General features: G+C 38.6%; 3 protein-coding genes across 13 annotated transcripts in view; 2 read left to right on the top strand and 1 right to left on the bottom strand.

The window, feature by feature from the left end:
• The window catches only part of ATG2B (autophagy related 2B), a 46,235-nt gene extending 37,035 nt beyond the window's left edge, over nucleotides 1-9,200 (bottom strand). For both annotated transcript variants that reach the window (XM_033061924.2, XM_033061925.1), the window contains exons 1-6: nucleotides 9,024-9,200; nucleotides 5,394-5,556; nucleotides 3,436-3,588; nucleotides 2,368-2,470; nucleotides 1,339-1,501; nucleotides 835-1,014 (exon numbers count right to left, since the gene is read on the bottom strand). In XM_033061924.2, coding sequence (XP_032917815.1) covers nucleotides 835-1,014; nucleotides 1,339-1,501; nucleotides 2,368-2,470; nucleotides 3,436-3,588; nucleotides 5,394-5,556; nucleotides 9,024-9,185 — 924 coding nt within the window. In that variant the 5' untranslated portion in view covers nucleotides 9,186-9,200. The remainder of the gene's footprint in view (nucleotides 1-834; nucleotides 1,015-1,338; nucleotides 1,502-2,367; nucleotides 2,471-3,435; nucleotides 3,589-5,393; nucleotides 5,557-9,023) is intronic.
• LOC116997368 (GSK3B interacting protein) lies at nucleotides 9,065-13,568 on the top strand. 6 transcript variants are annotated; one of them, XM_033061932.2, is made up of 3 exons: nucleotides 9,065-9,137; nucleotides 10,812-11,070; nucleotides 11,672-13,568. In XM_033061932.2, exons 2-3 carry the CDS (start codon nucleotides 10,813-10,815, stop codon nucleotides 11,831-11,833), a joined length of 420 nt encoding a protein of 139 aa, XP_032917823.1. In that variant the 5' UTR covers nucleotides 9,065-9,137; nucleotide 10,812; the 3' UTR covers nucleotides 11,834-13,568. The 6 variants fall into 6 exon arrangements, with proteins under 6 accessions (XP_032917823.1, XP_032917819.1, XP_032917821.1 ...); XM_033061928.2 differs by lacking the exon at nucleotides 9,065-9,137 and adding an exon at nucleotides 9,696-9,844; XM_033061930.2 differs by lacking the exon at nucleotides 9,065-9,137 and adding an exon at nucleotides 9,808-9,848.
• Nucleotides 13,569-14,361: 793 nt separating this feature from the next.
• AK7 (adenylate kinase 7) overlaps nucleotides 14,362-18,146 on the top strand; it is a 28,123-nt gene continuing 24,338 nt past the window's right edge. For 2 of the 5 annotated variants that reach the window (XM_033063915.1, XM_033063914.1), the window contains exons 1-4: nucleotides 14,362-14,453; nucleotides 14,975-15,151; nucleotides 16,253-16,361; nucleotides 17,334-17,428. In XM_033063915.1, coding sequence (XP_032919806.1) covers nucleotides 14,379-14,453; nucleotides 14,975-15,151; nucleotides 16,253-16,361; nucleotides 17,334-17,428 — 456 coding nt within the window. In that variant the 5' untranslated portion in view covers nucleotides 14,362-14,378. The other 3 variants (XM_033063918.1, XM_033063916.1, XM_033063919.1) reach the window with 3 other exon arrangements.

The following is an 18,146-nucleotide window of genomic DNA, read 5'->3' as shown; positions in this document are numbered from 1 at the left end:
TTTATGCTGGAGAGAATACAGTCATTCCACCAGTATCTTCTATACTACTAGAAACTTAATTCTGTGTTTATTCCAACCTTTAGCTAGGGAGGATAAATGCAGATGTGACACTGACTAGTAACTTAAAATAAATGCACCATCTCATAATGGAAAAATCAAGAATTCCATTAAACTGCTAACTTTTCCCTTTAACAATTGCCACAGTAATCAAAAATTAAGTTAGTTTTACTTATTAATTATGAGATATTCAAGTAAGCACCTTTTCAAATAGACCTTAAAACTATAAAGGTCTTCTGTTTTGTATAGTTATACTTTTGTAATTGGCACCATTTCTCTATTTCACACCAAGGAAAATGTTACTTTATTTTTGAAGGACTCTTCTTAACTGAATAAACAAGAACAGTTAAAGATTGACTAGAAATTGCTGGACATAAAGAAAACCCTTCTCTACTGCAGCAGAAACTTTGTTTTCTATAAAATATGGCACACTATACAAAACAGGTCAGCCAATTTAAAAACTGGGGAAAAGAGGAATACACTACACAGCTTTACTGATATACTCACTACCATGTCTACTTGTTTTTTGAACACTTAAATTCAGTCTCTCTCTAACATGCACGAATTCTCATTTAACAGATTTCAGTGTGACCCGACTTATCTGGCTACCATAAAGATGTCTTTTTACATATATTTATTAGGTTAGAATGTAAAGAATCAACATGAAAACTATGGCAACTCTGTTCCCCTAAGAATATTATACCTTTTTCATATGTACTTGAAAAAAAATTCTACAGAACTATTCATTTAGTTAAAGACCAGGAAAGGATGACTAACCTTAGCTCCAGGAAGTACTTCATTTTGTTTTAATGTTAGGCTTAACTCCATTCTACCAATCAGCTTACAGATCTGTACAGGGTCAGAAGGAGTAATTTCTGGCAAGTTTCTTGTTAATTGTGGATGTGGTTCATAAATGATTTTTGGATTCCAGCTAGGTGAAAGCTTTGGTTCAGTTGCCTTAAAAAGTTACAGATAAAGGAATAAGAATGCATACCATTTCTCTAAGAAAAAAACGCAAACCACAAGCATTTTAAATAAGCCAACCACACAATCATTTACAAACTATAAATTTGACAAAGGCATTAAAAACATGTATTGATAACTGAAAAAACAAGGCACATAGAATGTGAAGCATTAGGTCTTCGAATAAAGAAGAGCAACTTTCCACAGAATAGTGAATTGCAGGGTTCTTAAAAGTTCTAGTTGTTAAAACCAAATACATTAGTGTAACAATATATTATTTCATTATTTTACATCCTTATATAATGTATTTATTTTTACCAGCTGTGTAGCTGAACACACTGGGGAGGACTTGGCCGATGCAGGAAACTCATCCCAGAAGAAAGAGACACCTGAGAGCTGCAGTAATTTGTGAGCAAAAGCTGTGGGCTGATGTACATTAATTCCAGAGCACTCATCTGCAGTTTCATCACAGTACATAGTTCTGGGAGGCAAAAGAAAGGAAATGGGGAGAGTGGGTGCATGTACATTGCTACTTGTGCCTTTTAGCCTTTAAGTTTGTACGTGGTCTCTCTTCATAATTTTTCAGTGCAGTTCACTGTCATGAAATGAAAACCCACCCCTCTCTGGGAATGGGTGGAAATCTTAACTCTTCTATGGGACACCACCAGAAAACCAAGATATGCTTCCAGTGTGAACACATCTCAGAACACAATAACCTGAAGTTTACAAATGTTTAAAACCGAATATATTTCAGTAGCAATTCTCAGTAAGCATCAGTTGTATATGATGCTGATCTCAATACTTTGCAAGAAAGTATGATTACATTCTCCTATAGGTTGAAAATAATCTACGTTAAGAATATGTACAGTGTTCATGCTCAAAGTAATAAGAGAATTCACACAGGCTCTTTTGAAAGCTCCTTTAAATTCTTTCAGGGTTTAGGTGTTTTTTTCAGGACTATACCTTTTTTTCTAAAAAGATTTAAAGTGTCTCAGTCAAAAGGGTCAGTTCCCTTCTCTAATTGCACACATGACCTGACTGGCCAACAATATACATTGGTTGTTGAATGTCTTAGAAGTGTACTTCATTAACTGTAGAAGCTGATGAAAATATATAATGGGAAAGAACAGAATTCTTCAAATTTGATGGTTAAATAACTTTAGCATAAACACGCTAAGTAGATCCTGAGTGAAGACAACATTCACTAATATTGTAAAAGAGGTGCTCAAGAGTGAGTGTCTAAATATACACTAAGAACATGTGTGCATGAGTAAAATGTATTTTACAGGAAATGGCAAAAAGTGCCTTAGGAAAAAAATAATCCACAGATTTTAAAAAAATAATTACCTTTCAACTCTGATTTCAAGTGCAGTTCCACTTTTTGAGTTTTCCGGCACATGTTCTATTCGTAACACAGTATCTAAAAAAGTAACTTTCACTCTTCTTAGAACTTAAAAGAGAAAAAAAAATATACAGTGTAGAGTATTAAGTGAAGTTACTGAATTATTACTTTTGTAACCATATGAAATGGTTTTTGATTTTAAGCTCTCAATATTTATTTCAGTTTTATTTCAAATTATTAATTGAGTTTAATAAGGTAACAAGACTTCAAGAGACAATATAAACCCCTATTTAAATGACCAATATGTACATCCATAGCATACAACTGCTCTCCAGACCTTTGAGCGAGCAACAGCTCAAACCAAGTTTTCCTGTAGCCCAGTGTGGATGATCTTCAAGGAAAGTAGCACTTTCATTGTGCACCATGTCTGAACTATCAAGCATTGCTGCAGCAGCATGCTGCCTGAACTGAGTAATTCCACTCTAGATGGGACTTCAAACATTTCTCTTAGCTCACACATTTCTGCACCACATAATGCAGTCATAAGCCCTTAGTTTCATCCACTTGAAAAAGCACCTCCAACAAAAAAACAGTTTCTGAAGTATTTCTATTCAACATGGTGTGATTATGAAGATGCATACAACATAACAGGTCAGCTTTGCATAAACACAGCTGAAAATACATTCTCCATTTCTCCTTCATCAGCATCACTACTAGCTATTGATGAATTACACCGCCACCTCCAAAACCAAGACATGCCATGAATCCCTCAGGCACAGATTTAGCTGGATTTATTCTGGTGACAACAAACACCAATTTGCCCCAAAACAGAGTTCAATCTGTCCACTGAGGGAAGTATACAAATATTTTAGGAAGTAAATGGGACTCTTTTCCCCACTTCAAGACCTAGATCATTTCTCCTGCATTCCTCTTTAGATTTTACAAGCAATGCTAACAAGTGAAAATTAGTCAGGTAAGTCAGGGCAGTTGAGATGCCATTTTGTAAAACTGAGACAACAAACAAACCAATTAAATTTCAGATGTTAATTTAGATCTCAATGATTGTTTCATACCTGTTTCAATAGTTTCTGCAAACTTCTCAAGTCCTTCAAAAGGCTGGGACCCTTCTCCTTGTTCATCTGTCAATTTTTGGCTAAGACACTCTTTTGCAAGCTGCATACTACTGGTCATAAAACTTGACCAATACATAGGCTCAGAACCAGATGCTGTGGAGTAAAATAAGTCTTAATAAATCAAACGTGAAGTTTATGAAACTATAAAAACAAATAAGAGCAGTACATTTGGTACATCCAGAAAAGAGTTTCAACAGCTTAGTAAGAAGTTATACTTAAAAACATATTTAGTTATAATCTCTCATTACAGACTTTACTACTTTAAAATTAACATAGTCTATTTATACTGCACTGGTAAGATTCTGGTATTTGAAAACTCAGTATAAACAGGATGAAATCAGGTAATCAACAGTGCAACCAATTTTCAGCAGTGGTTTAAGTAATTTAAGTACTTAAATAATTTCTGGAGCTCTTTTAATATATTGGTATGTTTTTGCCGGCATAATTAGCAAAATGAAGTAAGTCCTATTTTTAAGAATTATTTCAAAGTTTCTTATTTCTCTTGAAACATATCCTGCATGAAGAAAGACTAAGCAAGCTTTAAAATGTTATCTTAGCATATTTAAAACATGTTTTAAATACCTAACACAGACCTGAAATAGTAAGTAAAACCTAAAAAAATCCAAGAGCACAGCAGGTATTAAGCTGAACAAGTTTTTCATGAGCCAGATTAACTTAATTGACAATGCATTCCTATCAGCTAATGCCAAGGTCATTGTAAGCAAATACTATAAAACTATGGATTAGAAAACCTAATCAAATTAAACTATTACACTCTAATATAGGCAGAAAAAAATAAAACTAGCTCAAATACAAATGTGTTAAACACGCGAAACATTTGAATTAAGCATTCAGGTCTGCAAACATCCACGTGGCTAAAGATGTGTGATAAAACCAGCACTGTGGGGTTTTTTCTAGACCATTTGGACTATTATAAAGCACTGTACATCAAAGCGAACTAACTGGATGCAGGTGAAGAAATAAAAGTTTCTTCCCAATACTACCATTCCTTCAAAGCCATAATATTACATCAGAAAATAACACAGCTCAAAACTTATTTCCAGTTAAACATCTAAGGATGAAATGCAGAGTACAATATAAGCAAGTCATTTAAGGTAACTCGCAAAAGATGAGAAATAGGTCTTATGCATTTTTTTCTTCTTTTTATGTTTGAAAAAAATGCTTTCTTCCACCTTCTCTACACTACAAGAAGGAAACCAAATCAAATAATTTTCACAACCAAAAATGCACTGTGTGATCCACAGAATTTATGGAAGTTTGATGACCAACAAAAATTTATCACCAGGACAATCTAAACTAGCATCTGGATACAGACAAGTTAGAAGAACTCAAGACAATCCTCTCAGCATTATAATCAAAATTAGTATGTATTTAGTGCACTTAAAAGTCGTTATTTCAAACAGCTATATCAATTAAATTGCATTTTTTGTTCTCTAAATATACAAGATGCATCTTTTAGCCTAGAGCAGACAAAGAAATCCAGAACCTCCCATAACTGCCCTCCCACCCCAGTCCTACACCATGGTGCTATCCTGCTGCCACCCAACAGCCAACTACTAACACTGCCTCACAGCACTGCACAAACAACACCCAAAAACTGCAAAAACTTCTTCCCACATTTCCATTTCTGTAGGTCTGAAACAGCTTGGAAGACATACAACAGTAGGAACATCAAAGCATTTCAAGTTTAACACAACAACTGAGTTGACAATCAACTGACAAACACTCGACAGTTTATTTTTTTATTAATTCGCAATCATTAATGTATGGAAGCTAAATGATATTTTAAGTGAGGTTAAATGACTAAAGCAAGTATAGACTTTTTACTCTAAAAACTGTAAAGAATCTTCTTTTCTAAAATCAAAAAATAAGCCTACCAAGCCTTGGTCTTGGCCTGAAGACCATCTCTAATCCTTTTACTTCTAATGCACAGTTATCCTGCAGCAACGACCCCCACGGGACAGATAAAGAAATTGATTGGATAAATCCATCTGTGACTTCCAGAGGTGCATCAGCAGACTCCAGGATCTCATTAAGACACTAGAAAACAATAAAATAAAATTTAAAAATTATAATAGTTTTTAAAATCGCATCCATAACTTTGCATCTAACAAATAAAATCCTTTGATGCTACTAGAAAATTAATTATATTCAGACAAAAAAAAATAGACACCTTCAATTCCATTACAATTTCATACTATCTAGTTTTCAGAATTGTTCTGTGGTGGCTGTATAATCTGTATTTGTGCACTAAATGTATGCTAACTTACTCTTATAAATACTAGAATACTAACAAAAGTTAATCTGTTCTTCCTTTGGCAGTACTTAAAGAAAATTGAAAACAGGCTGACAGTAAAAGAACAAAAAGTACCTAATTTGTATGACAGGAGTATTTCATAGCATGTCATTTCAATGCAAAGTTCATTTTCTATTTCTCTGACAGTGGAACAATGTACCCAAACAATCCTCCCTTGCTGTGTAACATACTTGCCATTTCTAAATTGTATCTTTATACTGGCATTATAAACACTGCTAGCAACAAGTTGCCCAAAGTATCATACCAGCTCTAACGTCATAATTTACTATTTTCAAGTTTTCCACAATCCTCAGAAGGAGCAACAATCTTGTTGCTCCACGTAAGTTTCATTACATCCATACACATGAAACACACTCTTCACACTTAGGTTAATAAAAAAAGTGAGTTCCTGCCTGTGCTTTGATTTTAAAATGGAGTTAAAACTTGAGGTCTTAGACAAGAAGTACTCAGGCTGCTTTAAAGAAACAAATCCCAATCTTATGCACATACCAAATTCAGTGAGTGAAACTTTGCAATGTAAACAAGACTCTACTAAAGACTGTGGTTGTAATAGGACGCAATGTTTAATTGGCAAGAAAAAGTGTGAGTTTGACCTTCTTACGTTTTGAACAAGGCCACTGATTTTACCTGAGAAAATACTAAATTCAACACCATAAATTTTGGAAAAAATAAGGATTTAAAAGTTGTTTGCCATTTTAATTACATTTAAAATTATATTCCAACTTCATAGAATAATTTAAAAATAAAGAAAATAAGTCTTCAGAAAATTACACTTTTAATTCTTATATCTCCTGGTGCAATTTTCCCAACATATTAACTTGTTGCTCTCCTTATGCTCTTAATAACCTTGCTTTTAGAATTTTGTTTGCCTTACATGTTCAGCTTTTCTAGTTTCTGTTCCAAAGTCCACTCAAGCAGTAGAAAAAGATATCAACTTTAAAGAAACAGAACATAAACAGTTCTATAGGGAAATTATTTAGGAATCAAATAATCAATTAAAAGTCAATGATATTAAAATTTTATAAAATAAATAATATAAAAACTCAAACATATTTGCATTTATATTTAAAAATTATACATGTGGCAATAGCATATGGCAAAAATAATTATTAGCGAGGAAAACTATTTTAAAATACCACAGGTTCATTTAAATTATTTGAATGAATTTACAAAGTAATTTGCTATAGCTGGAAGTAAGCTAGTTACCATATTTTGAATAAATCTGACTCAGATGTCTTTTAGCTTCCCATGTGAATGGTGATAAAAATATCATGTATTTTAGTACACTGCTTATTATTTTAAAATAGAAATTTACTATCTAAAAGCAAAAAAATTGAAGCACTCTTGAGCTAAATTGCTTCCTAAATAGGCCAGCTGTTCCTAGAAGGAAGTAATTAGAGCATTCCAAGTGAAATTTTAAAACTGAAGCACAGCCTTTACATCAGGACTTGTTTGCACATTACTGAGCAACAGTCCACAAAAATAGTATTTAATGTACACTAAAATTCAACCACAAACATCATGTATTCCTTTTCGATTCTTCTGAACATCCCCAGCCCCAAAAAACAAAGGCATTACATTAACAGCCCCAGGAATTCCTACATATCTCTACAATATAAACACATACTATGTTGACTAAAGCATCTACGGTGCTGAGATGAGCAGAAAGTATCTGCAAAAATGGATGCCATGTAAAAATGCAGTCATGCTGGTGATTCATTGAGAACAAGGTTACAATGACTAGGGGGAAAAAAAGAGCAGTAGTACTTCCGTGACATCTGCTTTTGCAATCTGTCATACGTGAGAGTCACGTGCAGAGAAGCTCAAACATATAATTGTTTACAAGTGGAACAGAAAAATGTTGATCCACAAAGAGGGAAGATCACCTAAGCATTATAGCATATTCATTTAATCACTGTGTATGCCTTATGCACACTTATTTAGTACTGGTCCGTAACTGCTTCGTTGCGAAGTATTTTACATTTTAAATAATATCACTCTGACTGGCAAAGAGTGCTCGATGCCCACTAGAGGGCATAACAATTCAATTAAAGCGAGGCAGCCTCACTGCAAGCCTGCCACAGAAAACAAGCTGCAGACACAGCCAGAAAAGAAAAGAAAGAAACAAGCAAACAACAAAACAAGTCCACACTCAAACACTGGTAGCATTGAGCACTTTCGCAAGTGTCTGTTTCCTATCACTTTCAAACATATTTTCACGGTAACATCATCACCTGCATTACACACAAAAAGCACTATCTGAAAACATCATATATTTACAAGTATTTTAAAATGTGCCCTGCATAGCCTAATAGTAAAGGCCACTAGAGCTTTACATGCTCTGGTAAAAATGTGGTTTGGAAAACATTAAAGCAAAGGACCTAGCTCATCATCTACACTACTTTATAAGTCAGTGACTGATTCACTGCAGTCTCCTCATGACAGGCATTCGACTGAGGGAGAATTCAGTAACACTGGCAATTAAACCAAGAACCTTTACAAAACACAGCAAACACAGTAATCCAGAGGTCTGTCTCTACAGTCTGCTGGAAATACACACATCTGTGTATGGACACATACATATAAAAAAACATAAATGCCAGGACTGGAGTGGAACAAGCCACCTGCTGAGCAAACTCCAGCTAAAATCAGCTTTCTTTTTGTCAACAAGTACTCTCTCCACTACAAGATGAGGGGATAATCTTTAGATCTACACAGACTAAGCTCAGCATAACACTACCATTAAGAACCAAGATGTCTGCAAAACAAAGACAAAGCATAGATACCACAGGGATTACTTTGTTTTCACCATCTCTAGTAGCCAGTAAACATATTCCTCATTAACTACAGGGATTTCTAGAAGTTTGGGCTACACTAGCTCGTTCTCCCTGAAATATCAGCAGTTATTACCTTCTTCCAGTTTTGGTTTCCTTTCTCATAATTAAAAATTATGCAATCGAAGTATGGCTAGAAAAATATGCCTGTAATAAATGCCAAGGTTTTTTTTTTTTTCTTAAGTGCTAGCATATCAGACAACAGCTCCCTGGACTAAATGCCAATTATGGCTATAACTCTCTGCATAAAAGAGGCTGGGTATTGAAAACAAAGTGGGTGGCAGCCGGGGGCAGAGAATCAGCTGGTCCCTCAGACGCAGCAGGAGCCGAGGGGGTGAAGCGCCAGCATCTCTTACCCACTTATCCAGAGGGACCTGCGTCAAGGAGCCGGTGCCCTGGTAAAGATCCAGGCTGAGCTGTTCCAGGCTGAGCTTCTCCTGCAAGAAGTGGCCCAGGTACCTCTGCAGCAGGTACCTGCAGGCTCTTTTCTTGATAGACTCCGAGAAAGGCCACGGCATGGCTGCTGCTTGCCGGGGGCCGCGAGGCCGGGCGGGACGGGGCCGAGGCCGGGGGGCGGGCGGAGAGCGGCGGCGCGGGGGAGCGCAGCGGGGGCCGCCAGGCCAAGTCTCGCCCCTCGACGCGGGCTATGGCAGGGGCTCCCCGCTGCCGGGCGGCACCGCCGCCGCCCCTCACGCCCCGGCGGGGCGGCACTGCCCGCCCTAGGGCGAAGAGGCGCTGACAGGCAGCTCCATCCTCACTCGGACACCGCCGCCATCTTCTCGGCGGCGCGGGCGCGGAGGGGCCGCTGCAGCCGCGCTGCGCGGGGAAGGCGCCGGGGTCCGGCGGGAGGGCAGCCCCTCCCCGTCAGCTCTGCCCTGCCGTGGAGCGCGGCCGGGCCGATCGCGGCTGCTCGTCTCCTTCCTCCCAGCAGCCCCCCGCCGACCGCCGGCACCGTGACGTGCGGGAAGTGGCGTCGCCGAGCGGAGGAGGAGGGGGCGGAAGCGGCGGCGGGAGGGGGCGGTGCGGCCGGAAAGCGAAGCGCAGCCGGTGGCGCCGGGGCCGCCTCTCCGGGGAGCGGCCCGGGAAGCGGCGGGGCGGGCGCTGTCCGCCGAGCGGGGCGGGGCGGCGGGCGCGTCCGGAGCCGTGCGGGGTCGGGCCTCGCAGCCCGCCGGCGCTGGTGGGTGCGCTCCGGAGCGCGGCGGGTGCGGTCTGTGGGAGCGGGACGCTGCGCAGCTCGGTATCTAGCTCCCCTGTTGCCTTCAGCTTCTTCGGAATTTGTTTGTAGGTCGAAGGTGGGATTTGGCAGGAGGCGGTGGATCCCGTGGAGTGAATGTCCCGCATGTTGCAGATCGGTGATTGGCAGCCCCCATTTCCTCCTGGCTGCAGTGCTCAGCTGCCGGAGCTGTGGGGCAGCGTCCCGAGGGGCTTTCCCTGCTGTCCGGGCGGGTTCCACGGGTGCCAGCTGAGGCCTCCTGGCCCCTCTGCTGCCCGCGGGGCACTGCCGGAGCCGCGCCGGGAGCGGCGCTGGGGCTGCCCCGTTTTGGTACCGGTTGCTCGCAAACACCAGCAGCCTGGGTCTCTGAAATGTACCGGCAGTTGAGCGTAAAAGATGAGCAGGAGCTTTGTTCTTTAGTGACTGTGACAAACAGCTGCCGTTAATTCCTAAAGTCTCTAGTAACTCGTTTAGTTTCACAGACTTTTTTAAGTCTTCCTTAAATTCACCAACAGTAGGTTTTCGGTTTCTGCAGCTATTGATTTCACTTTTTCCAGGCATGACTTGTCTTCCTCCTACATTCTGGAACAGCAAAGGGCAGCATGAATGACCGCTGCATCGTAACAGAGTCTTATACCACAGAATGCTAGTTAACTTGCCTAAGAAAAACTAGCTCCAGTCATACTGATACTGCTTCTAAATGTTCATGTCATCTCGTTCAGCACTTGCTCTCAATATCTTGGGTTCGAGTTCTCTAGACTGTTATTTCATGTGTTATGAAACTCAGTGGGTCTCATAGTTTGTTTTGTTTGGGTTTTTTTTTTGGGCAATGTCAAATATATCTGTTTAAAATATAACTTGTGTTTTATGGTGTTAATATATATTGAGTGCAGTGGCATAATAAATCTAAAATAAATGTTTCTATATACAGAATGGAGACCAATTGCAATCCTATGGAGTTGCCCAACAATACAGGATTTGAAGAGGATTCTGATTATAGAGACTTCGAAGGAACAGACGTGAAAGATATGAGACTAGAAGCTGAAGCTGTTGTAAATGATGTTTTGTTTGCTGTCAGCAACATGTTTGTATCAAAAACCCTTCCCTGTGCAGAGGATGTGGCATATATCAATGTGGAAACTAGGGAAAGGAACAGATACTGTCTGGAGCTCACTGAAGCAGGACTCAGGGTAAACTAATTTGTTTATAATCTCTTAAACATTTTTGTTTTGAAAAATGACCATATTCAAAGGGTGCCTAGGAAAATGCTTCATTGACAGCCATACATATTCCCCTTTTATGAAAGCCTGATCTACATGTTTTCTTCTAGAAGAGGGAACTTCAGCTAGCATCTTCCAACAAAGCATGAAGGGAAGTTAATAAAAAAGCAGGAATTTATTTAAGACACAAAATGGTGATGGTAGAATCAGCAATTTGTTATGGATGTGTCAATCTCTGGGTTTCTCAGGTACCCAAAGAAGTCAGTAATACAACATCTATACAATTTTTTTTGCAGCATTTGTAATTTTTGTACTGACATGTAGATGTGAGACTTCTTTTCAAACGATGTATTTTACAAATATTCTGAGTTTTGGACAAAAGGTATTTGAAATTGTCTTAAATACTGTATAACCAGTAAGCTCCATAGTAGAAAGCAGAGACTGCAATTTAAATCCAGTATTTTCTGTTCTTACATTACTGTACTACCCTGACAGGCAAAGTTAAATGTTGTGCTACATGTGCAAGGTGATCATCACCACAGAAATTTAACCACCCGATTCTGTTTTGCAGGTGGTAGCTTATGATTTTGATCAGACTGATGACAGACTGCAAACTCCGTATCATGAAACTGTCTACTCCTTGTTGGACTCTCTCAGCCCTGCCTATCGAGAGGTGTTTGGAAATGCATTACTACAAAGACTAGAAGCTTTGAAGAAAGAAAGTCAGTCGTGATTTACCCAGATATAAGGAAGATTTAGTGCCAGAGGGAATTCTTAGTATGAACCACTGAGATCTTCCTTACAAACATCTTAAGCTTCATTTCTTGCTTTAAAGTCTACGTCATGCCAGTACATTATTATATAGCATTTATATGTTATAATAAGTATATTATATAACATTTTGCTACCATGGGTTTGCATATATCAGCTGTTATTGAAAGCCACTTTGATAAACAGCGGAAAAAAAGTTTTAATTTTACTTTTTGTTGTAAATGAGCATGTAAGTTGCTCCATACAGTGTTCAAATCCTTGGACTCTTTTCCAAGTCTTAGTATTCAAAACTAAAAAAATAGAGACAGAATGTTATAGATATAAGTAGTAATTCTTTGTGTGTATGCTTACTGATAATACTGATAATTTTCATGCCTTCTTTTTAAAATAGAAGGTAACTACTTGCTCTACCCAGTTAATGAAAAAATAACTGGTAAACTTCTGCAAAGAATTCCTGCTGATTTGCTATACATAAATCTGAAAGTTGTCAGCTTTGTAGCTAGAAAGATGATTCTTCAACAGCTGAGCATTGCTTATATAGTGGCAGTATCTGAGTTAAAAGTGAGGCTCAGCATTAATTGATCTGTCCTTGTCTATGGCAACCAGCAAGCTCCAAATAGTACACAAGATGAACTGCTTATATATGAATGTATTGTCTGAACCACAAATGATTAAGCACAGAATTAATGGGCTACACATTTCCTAAAAATGAATTATCTATGCTGTTAGTACCTATGCTATACTGCAACAGTTTGAGAGGCTTGGAAGGACTGTTTGCTATTTTGAATGTGTGTTTACATGATGTACAGGATATACTCAAGAGTATTTTTGCTTCAGCCTTTACTTTCTATAATACAGTACTTTGGTACTCCCAATTTTCACTTTTTCTCCCTTAATTGTACAGTGTCCTCTCCTAATGAATACTTAAGTAAGCACTGTAATGTTAATTGCATTGTATTGGTTTGAAACCAAAGGCTGTATGAAATTTGCTAAGACTAATACAAGCTGGAAGATATAACTTGTATTTTCTACTTAAAAACTGGTACAACTCTCTTTATAAATCTATTGTTCTGCTATAACTTTTCAAGTATGTACGAATGGTAGACTTTTTAAAAATTGGAGTTGGGTAGAAATGCCTGTACAGTTGAACTGATACTCTGTGACATTCATACTTTTTGTACTCTTCTATTATTCTGTATTTGTGTCTTTATTTAAACAATCCTGTCATTATTCTTCTGTGCTTTTGTGACAAGTACATTCAGTAGCTTTTTTGGAGCCACACTTAGGGATGTATTAGTTCTCTCAGATTCCAGTGACTTCAGTAGGGCTATGTTGATTTCTACCTGCTATGGGTTAGTCATATGGATCAGACAAGCCTAGTAGAGCTTTTGTAATGGCTTTGAGTTAGCAATGTGTAACTATGACAACTGTAATTAGTGCTTCTGTTTTCAAGAGCTAATTTCATGGTTATTATATTTTTGGGTTGAAACTTCTGAAACTAGTCCACTGCCCTAGGGTATGCTTCCATGCTCCAAAAATTGTTCATAGGCTCTCTTTTGCACACAGGTCTGTGGCATGTGGTTAGTCCTCTGTGAGGAGAATGTACTTTAGTAAATTTATATTTGAATATTTTTCCTTGCAACTGATTTATTTGTTCAATTTCAATGACTAAAGAAATAAATGAATGGACCAGTGCATTGAAGTTTTCTTGTGTGGGGTGGAGCTACAGTAGAGTGGGAAGTGAACAACTGAAATCATCGTACGCTTAGAAAAATCTTAAATAGCTGTCAGAAACTGGTTGCAAACTTGTATCAGCTGAAACTTAGTCATGAAACAGCAAGGTAAGGTACGTGATTGTAAAGGACTTAGAGTGTTAGAAATCCAAGTGGAAAAATGTCAAAGTACTGTTTCATGACTAAATTTTTTTTTGTTTTGTTGTTTTTTGGGTTTTTTTTTTGTCTTAGAGGTCTTTAAACCATTATTCTGTGTGCTTATTATAAGCATACTTTTAAAACAGGTATTTTGTAGGTGTTAAGAAGATGTAGAAGAAACTTGTGCTATTTCTTAAACTGTATTGCAGTGTTAACCCAGAAGTGGGACAGCAGCGTCAGTCCACCACTTCTGGGGTACTGAGGACGAGCAAAACGCTCTCTCGTGCCCGTGCTGGGCACTGCTGCCCCTGCGGAGGGACAATTCCGGGTCTCCTTCAGCCGCCAGTCGTTTTCCATCCTCGGGAGCTCTGAGTAAGCGGTGCTAATGTAGCTGCGAGTCTGTGACTCACCTAAGCACCCCACGGCCTGCCTGCTATCGGAAAGGACGGCTGACAACCTAATTAAGATCTATTTTTGTCTCGGCGTTACGGCACGCGCTGGGCCGCTCGGGACAAAGTCCCGCGCTGAGGGCCGCGTGTGCCGCCCGGGCCGCTGCGCGCGGCGCCCCCAGCGGCGGCCGGGGGAAGTGCGCCCGCCGCCGGTCGCGCGGCAACGGGAGCGTCCCGGGCTGCGGCCATGGAGGAGGCGCCGCCGGGCCCCCGCGTCTTCCTCAACCACCTCGACTCCTACTGCGGCCGCAACATCGGCGAGGTGACCGCGGGGCGGTTCGTCCTGCCTCGGGCACCTCCGCCCGCAAGGGAGCCGCGGCTGGTCCCCGGGGAGCTCGGCCGGGAGGGTCAGCTAAAATAGCTGCTGAGGAGAGGCACCGGAGGAACTACAGGGATAAGATGGAGCAGAAATGAGGAGTAAAAATAAAGAGTTGGGAGCAGGAGGTGTGGATGAAGCCGGGCGGGAGAGCTGATGGCTGCGGAGGGCGATGGGCGCCCTTGCCGTGAGGTGACCCCGGCCCGGGCGGGCCAGGTGCGGAGGGGGCGCACCCGGGCCCTCAGCACTGCGGGGTGAGGCCTGGGAACACGAGGCCACACAAAACATTCCGGCTGAGGCTGAGCAGGCCCGAAGCTTTTCCCTTCAATGGGAAGCTGCTTCTGAAGCTCATTACAACGACAGGAGCCGGGCTACTCAGATGGTGCTGGTGCCTTCTGGAGATCATGAGAAGGTGTGTAGGGCTCAGTAGATGATTATTTACAAATCGTGTCTCTTGTACATTGCAGTATCTATCTACTTGTGTTGTTGGGGCGACGCTTGAAAGCCCAGATGAAGAAGAGGAGGGAGGTGAAAATGATTCACTTTTTGAGGAACCCATGGCCTCAAAGGTGCACTATGAAATAGTGGGGACTCTTTCTAAACCAGAGAGTACTCATCCACATTTTGCAAAGGAAATATATGTAGTAAGTATGAGTCTCATTTCAGATTGCCTTTAGACAACATTAGAAGTATTGCAGGTCGTGTAAAATGACCTGCACTAATGAAATGGTCTTCTGTTCCTGCTGAAAGCTGTATATGTCTATTTTATTCCTTCTGCTTCCTGCACGCACTCTGGTTTTGTCTCTTCTAGGTCTGACACAGCAAATAGTAAAAGGAAGGAAATCAGACAGAAAATAGATCATGTCCTCTTCGTAACATGTTAATAAAATCTATCTTGATGATCCACTGGTCTGCTTTCTTTTTCTCTCAAAGCTTTCACTTCAAGTATCTCTCATCTTCTTTCTGTCTTTTATCTGCATTTTGAAAACAATGGTGCTGGAATCAAAGACAGTGTCCCCCTTAACTGTTCACTGAAATCACAGCTTTCACTAGCAGCTAATTGTTCTGAATATTTCCATCTTTGCATGAAGATGTGTATGTCCAGAGTATAATTAACTAAAGGCTTGTTCTTATGAATGTGATTGCTTATTGCTTTAGTTTTCTAAAAGTAGAATTGCCTCTGTCTCCAACTGCTTGTTATAAACTGATTATTATTCTTCTTATTGAAGAATCTCTTCCAACATTTGAAAATTTTGCAGCTGAACTGTTCAATCAGGAAATTATGGCTGGCGGTGTTTAGTTTTAACCACTGCTTTTGCCCAAAGTGTTTGCTATATTTGCTCAAGTGATACACACAATCTGCACATAGTAAAAATTACAGGATGCTATCTTGCAAGGAAGTGGACATTTTTTTTATTTCTTCTCTATTCTGCCAATGGATAGTTGTTTAAAATACCTGGATAAGTAGTAGATATTTTTTGATACTCACAAATGCACTAAAAATAGGGATCCAAACATACCATAAATAGCATTTTTGACCTATATTAATGTGTACTCTAAATTAGAAATTTCAGCATTTAACTTTCAATTTCATCAGCTTTCTTGTATCTGACAGATAAAAACTTGATAACTATCTTATGAATAATTCCAACATCCTAGTGCTAGAAAACCACATTCTATCCAGAAATTGAACTTGAAAAGGATTTTTTTTTCCTAATGACAGAATCTAACTGTTTTTCCCTCAGGCCTCTCCTCAAAATGGACTCTTGAGCCACTTGCTTGAGTGTGAAATTGTTTTATATAACATCACTGAGGATGCAAAACAAATTGAGGAAGCAATGTGGGCTGCTTCTGGTTAGTATAGCTACGCCTGAACAGAAATTTTGTTTCTATGTAGCCATCAAAACCTGTCATAAATGTATAATGAAATTATCAGGGATTCATAGTTCATTTTGATATAAAATTGGGTTCCTTGATGCAGAGATGCTGCACAAATTGTTTGGTTAAATAGCAAAGAACTATGGAATGCACTGTCACATTCAGAAGGGAGAGAAGCTGACATGGAATGGTCAAACTCTTTTTAAATGACACATCTGTGTAGGCAGTAATTTCCCTAAATAACTGTCAACTATCGTCTCATCTGTTTGCATTGGGAGATGGGGAGATGTGATATTCAAAGACTGTTTCAATATTTTATAGAATTATTTTAAGTTTAGTTTTCTTAAAAGTCCTATAAAAATGTTGGTAACAGTCTTGTGGAAACTTTCTCTTTATTGTTACACCCAAATTCTAATAGGCAACTGAAATCCTTTTATGTTGAGAGTGCAATATTCTTTATATGACAGCTAAACTGAATTATGCTTTCGTCTTTATAGTACGGACACTCGGAAAACAGAATAATTTGCATAGCAAAAAAAAATCATTATCTTATTTGATATTACAATAAACTTTGTTTGTATTCAGTAGCTTTTTTCCCCTACCATGTAAACCCCACACTTTTTAATTTTCTTTCAGTATTTCAGCAGTCAATAAAAATGAATAATTTCCTAGTATAGATTGTTTTGTTGGGGATTTTTCTTGCCATAATATGTAGTTCCATGGCAATTATGTCAATTCACAATAATTTGATTCTTAATTACCATTATTTCTCTATTTGCTCTCTTTCCTGATTTTTTATCTTTATTTTATATTAATTCAAAGATCATTTGCTTAAAAAGACATCACGTAGAACATTAGTATGAGTGTCTATACAGGACCTTTCTATAATAGCAAAAATATAGTTTGAATAATACAATTTAAAATAAAATCCTTGCTTTCATTTCACAGCTCTACATAAGGAAATAGAGACTTTTACAAAAAGGAAGTTATTCATCCTCATTTCAACAATAATGACCTGGGGAAAAAGCAAACCCGCTGACCCTGTAAGTAATATCAAAACATTAAATTTTTTGAACCAGATGTTGCCCTTAATGGAAAATACTTGTTACATTAAATAACACAATACATTTCAGGTGTGTACTTCAGTGATAGTTACTAAAGTGAGCGAGATTTTAGGATTCATTCACCCTTACTCACTACTTACTGCCAAAATTACTAAATATAATTCACTGATGGAAAAGTTTAGACATTGGGCTGCAATGATATGGAAAGACACAAGGAGTTGGTTGGTAAAGAGGCAAGACAAATACTAACCACAATATGCATTGTCTTTCAGTCATTAAAAAAATCCCATGTTTACTGCATATTTAATGAAATGCATCATTAAAATAGATGCATCTTTATCTCAGTATATGTGAAGTATTTTCAGGAGCCATGTTGGGTAGTATGCTTTTGTAGTATGCAATTGCAGTTCTCAAATTCAGTGTTACAGACATAGAGTTTTTTAACTTTGTTATGTTATATATAATAAAAACTAAAGTTTTTTTAAAGTATAAGAAGTAGTTAAAATCTTTTACTGTAAAATTTGAAATTGAACTAATGACATTTTCAAAATATTGAACCTCAAGTATCAAATTCAGAACCTTGAAGAATTTCAAATGAAGACAAAGTTAAAAGATATTTTAAAATACTTTTAAATAACTTCGTTTAACCATCCAGATCTTTAAAAATTGTTCTGTTTTAGGAAATGTATATCAGTCA

Source organism: Catharus ustulatus, chromosome 6 (assembly GCF_009819885.2).
Source record: "Catharus ustulatus isolate bCatUst1 chromosome 6, bCatUst1.pri.v2, whole genome shotgun sequence".
Classification (NCBI taxonomy): Eukaryota; Metazoa; Chordata; class Aves; order Passeriformes; family Turdidae; genus Catharus; species Catharus ustulatus.
Note: the sequence above shows the minus strand (reverse complement) of the source record. Positions and strands in the feature narration are given on the sequence as shown.

Coding starts and splice junctions, on each gene's coding strand:
- LOC116997368 (XM_033061932.2), top strand. CDS start 10,813: ATGGAGACCAATTGCAATCCTATGGAGTTGCCCAACAATACAGGATTT. Junction 11,071..11,671: donor TCACTGAAGCAGGACTCAGG/GTAAACTAATTT, acceptor TCTGTTTTGCAG/GTGGTAGCTTATGATTTTGA.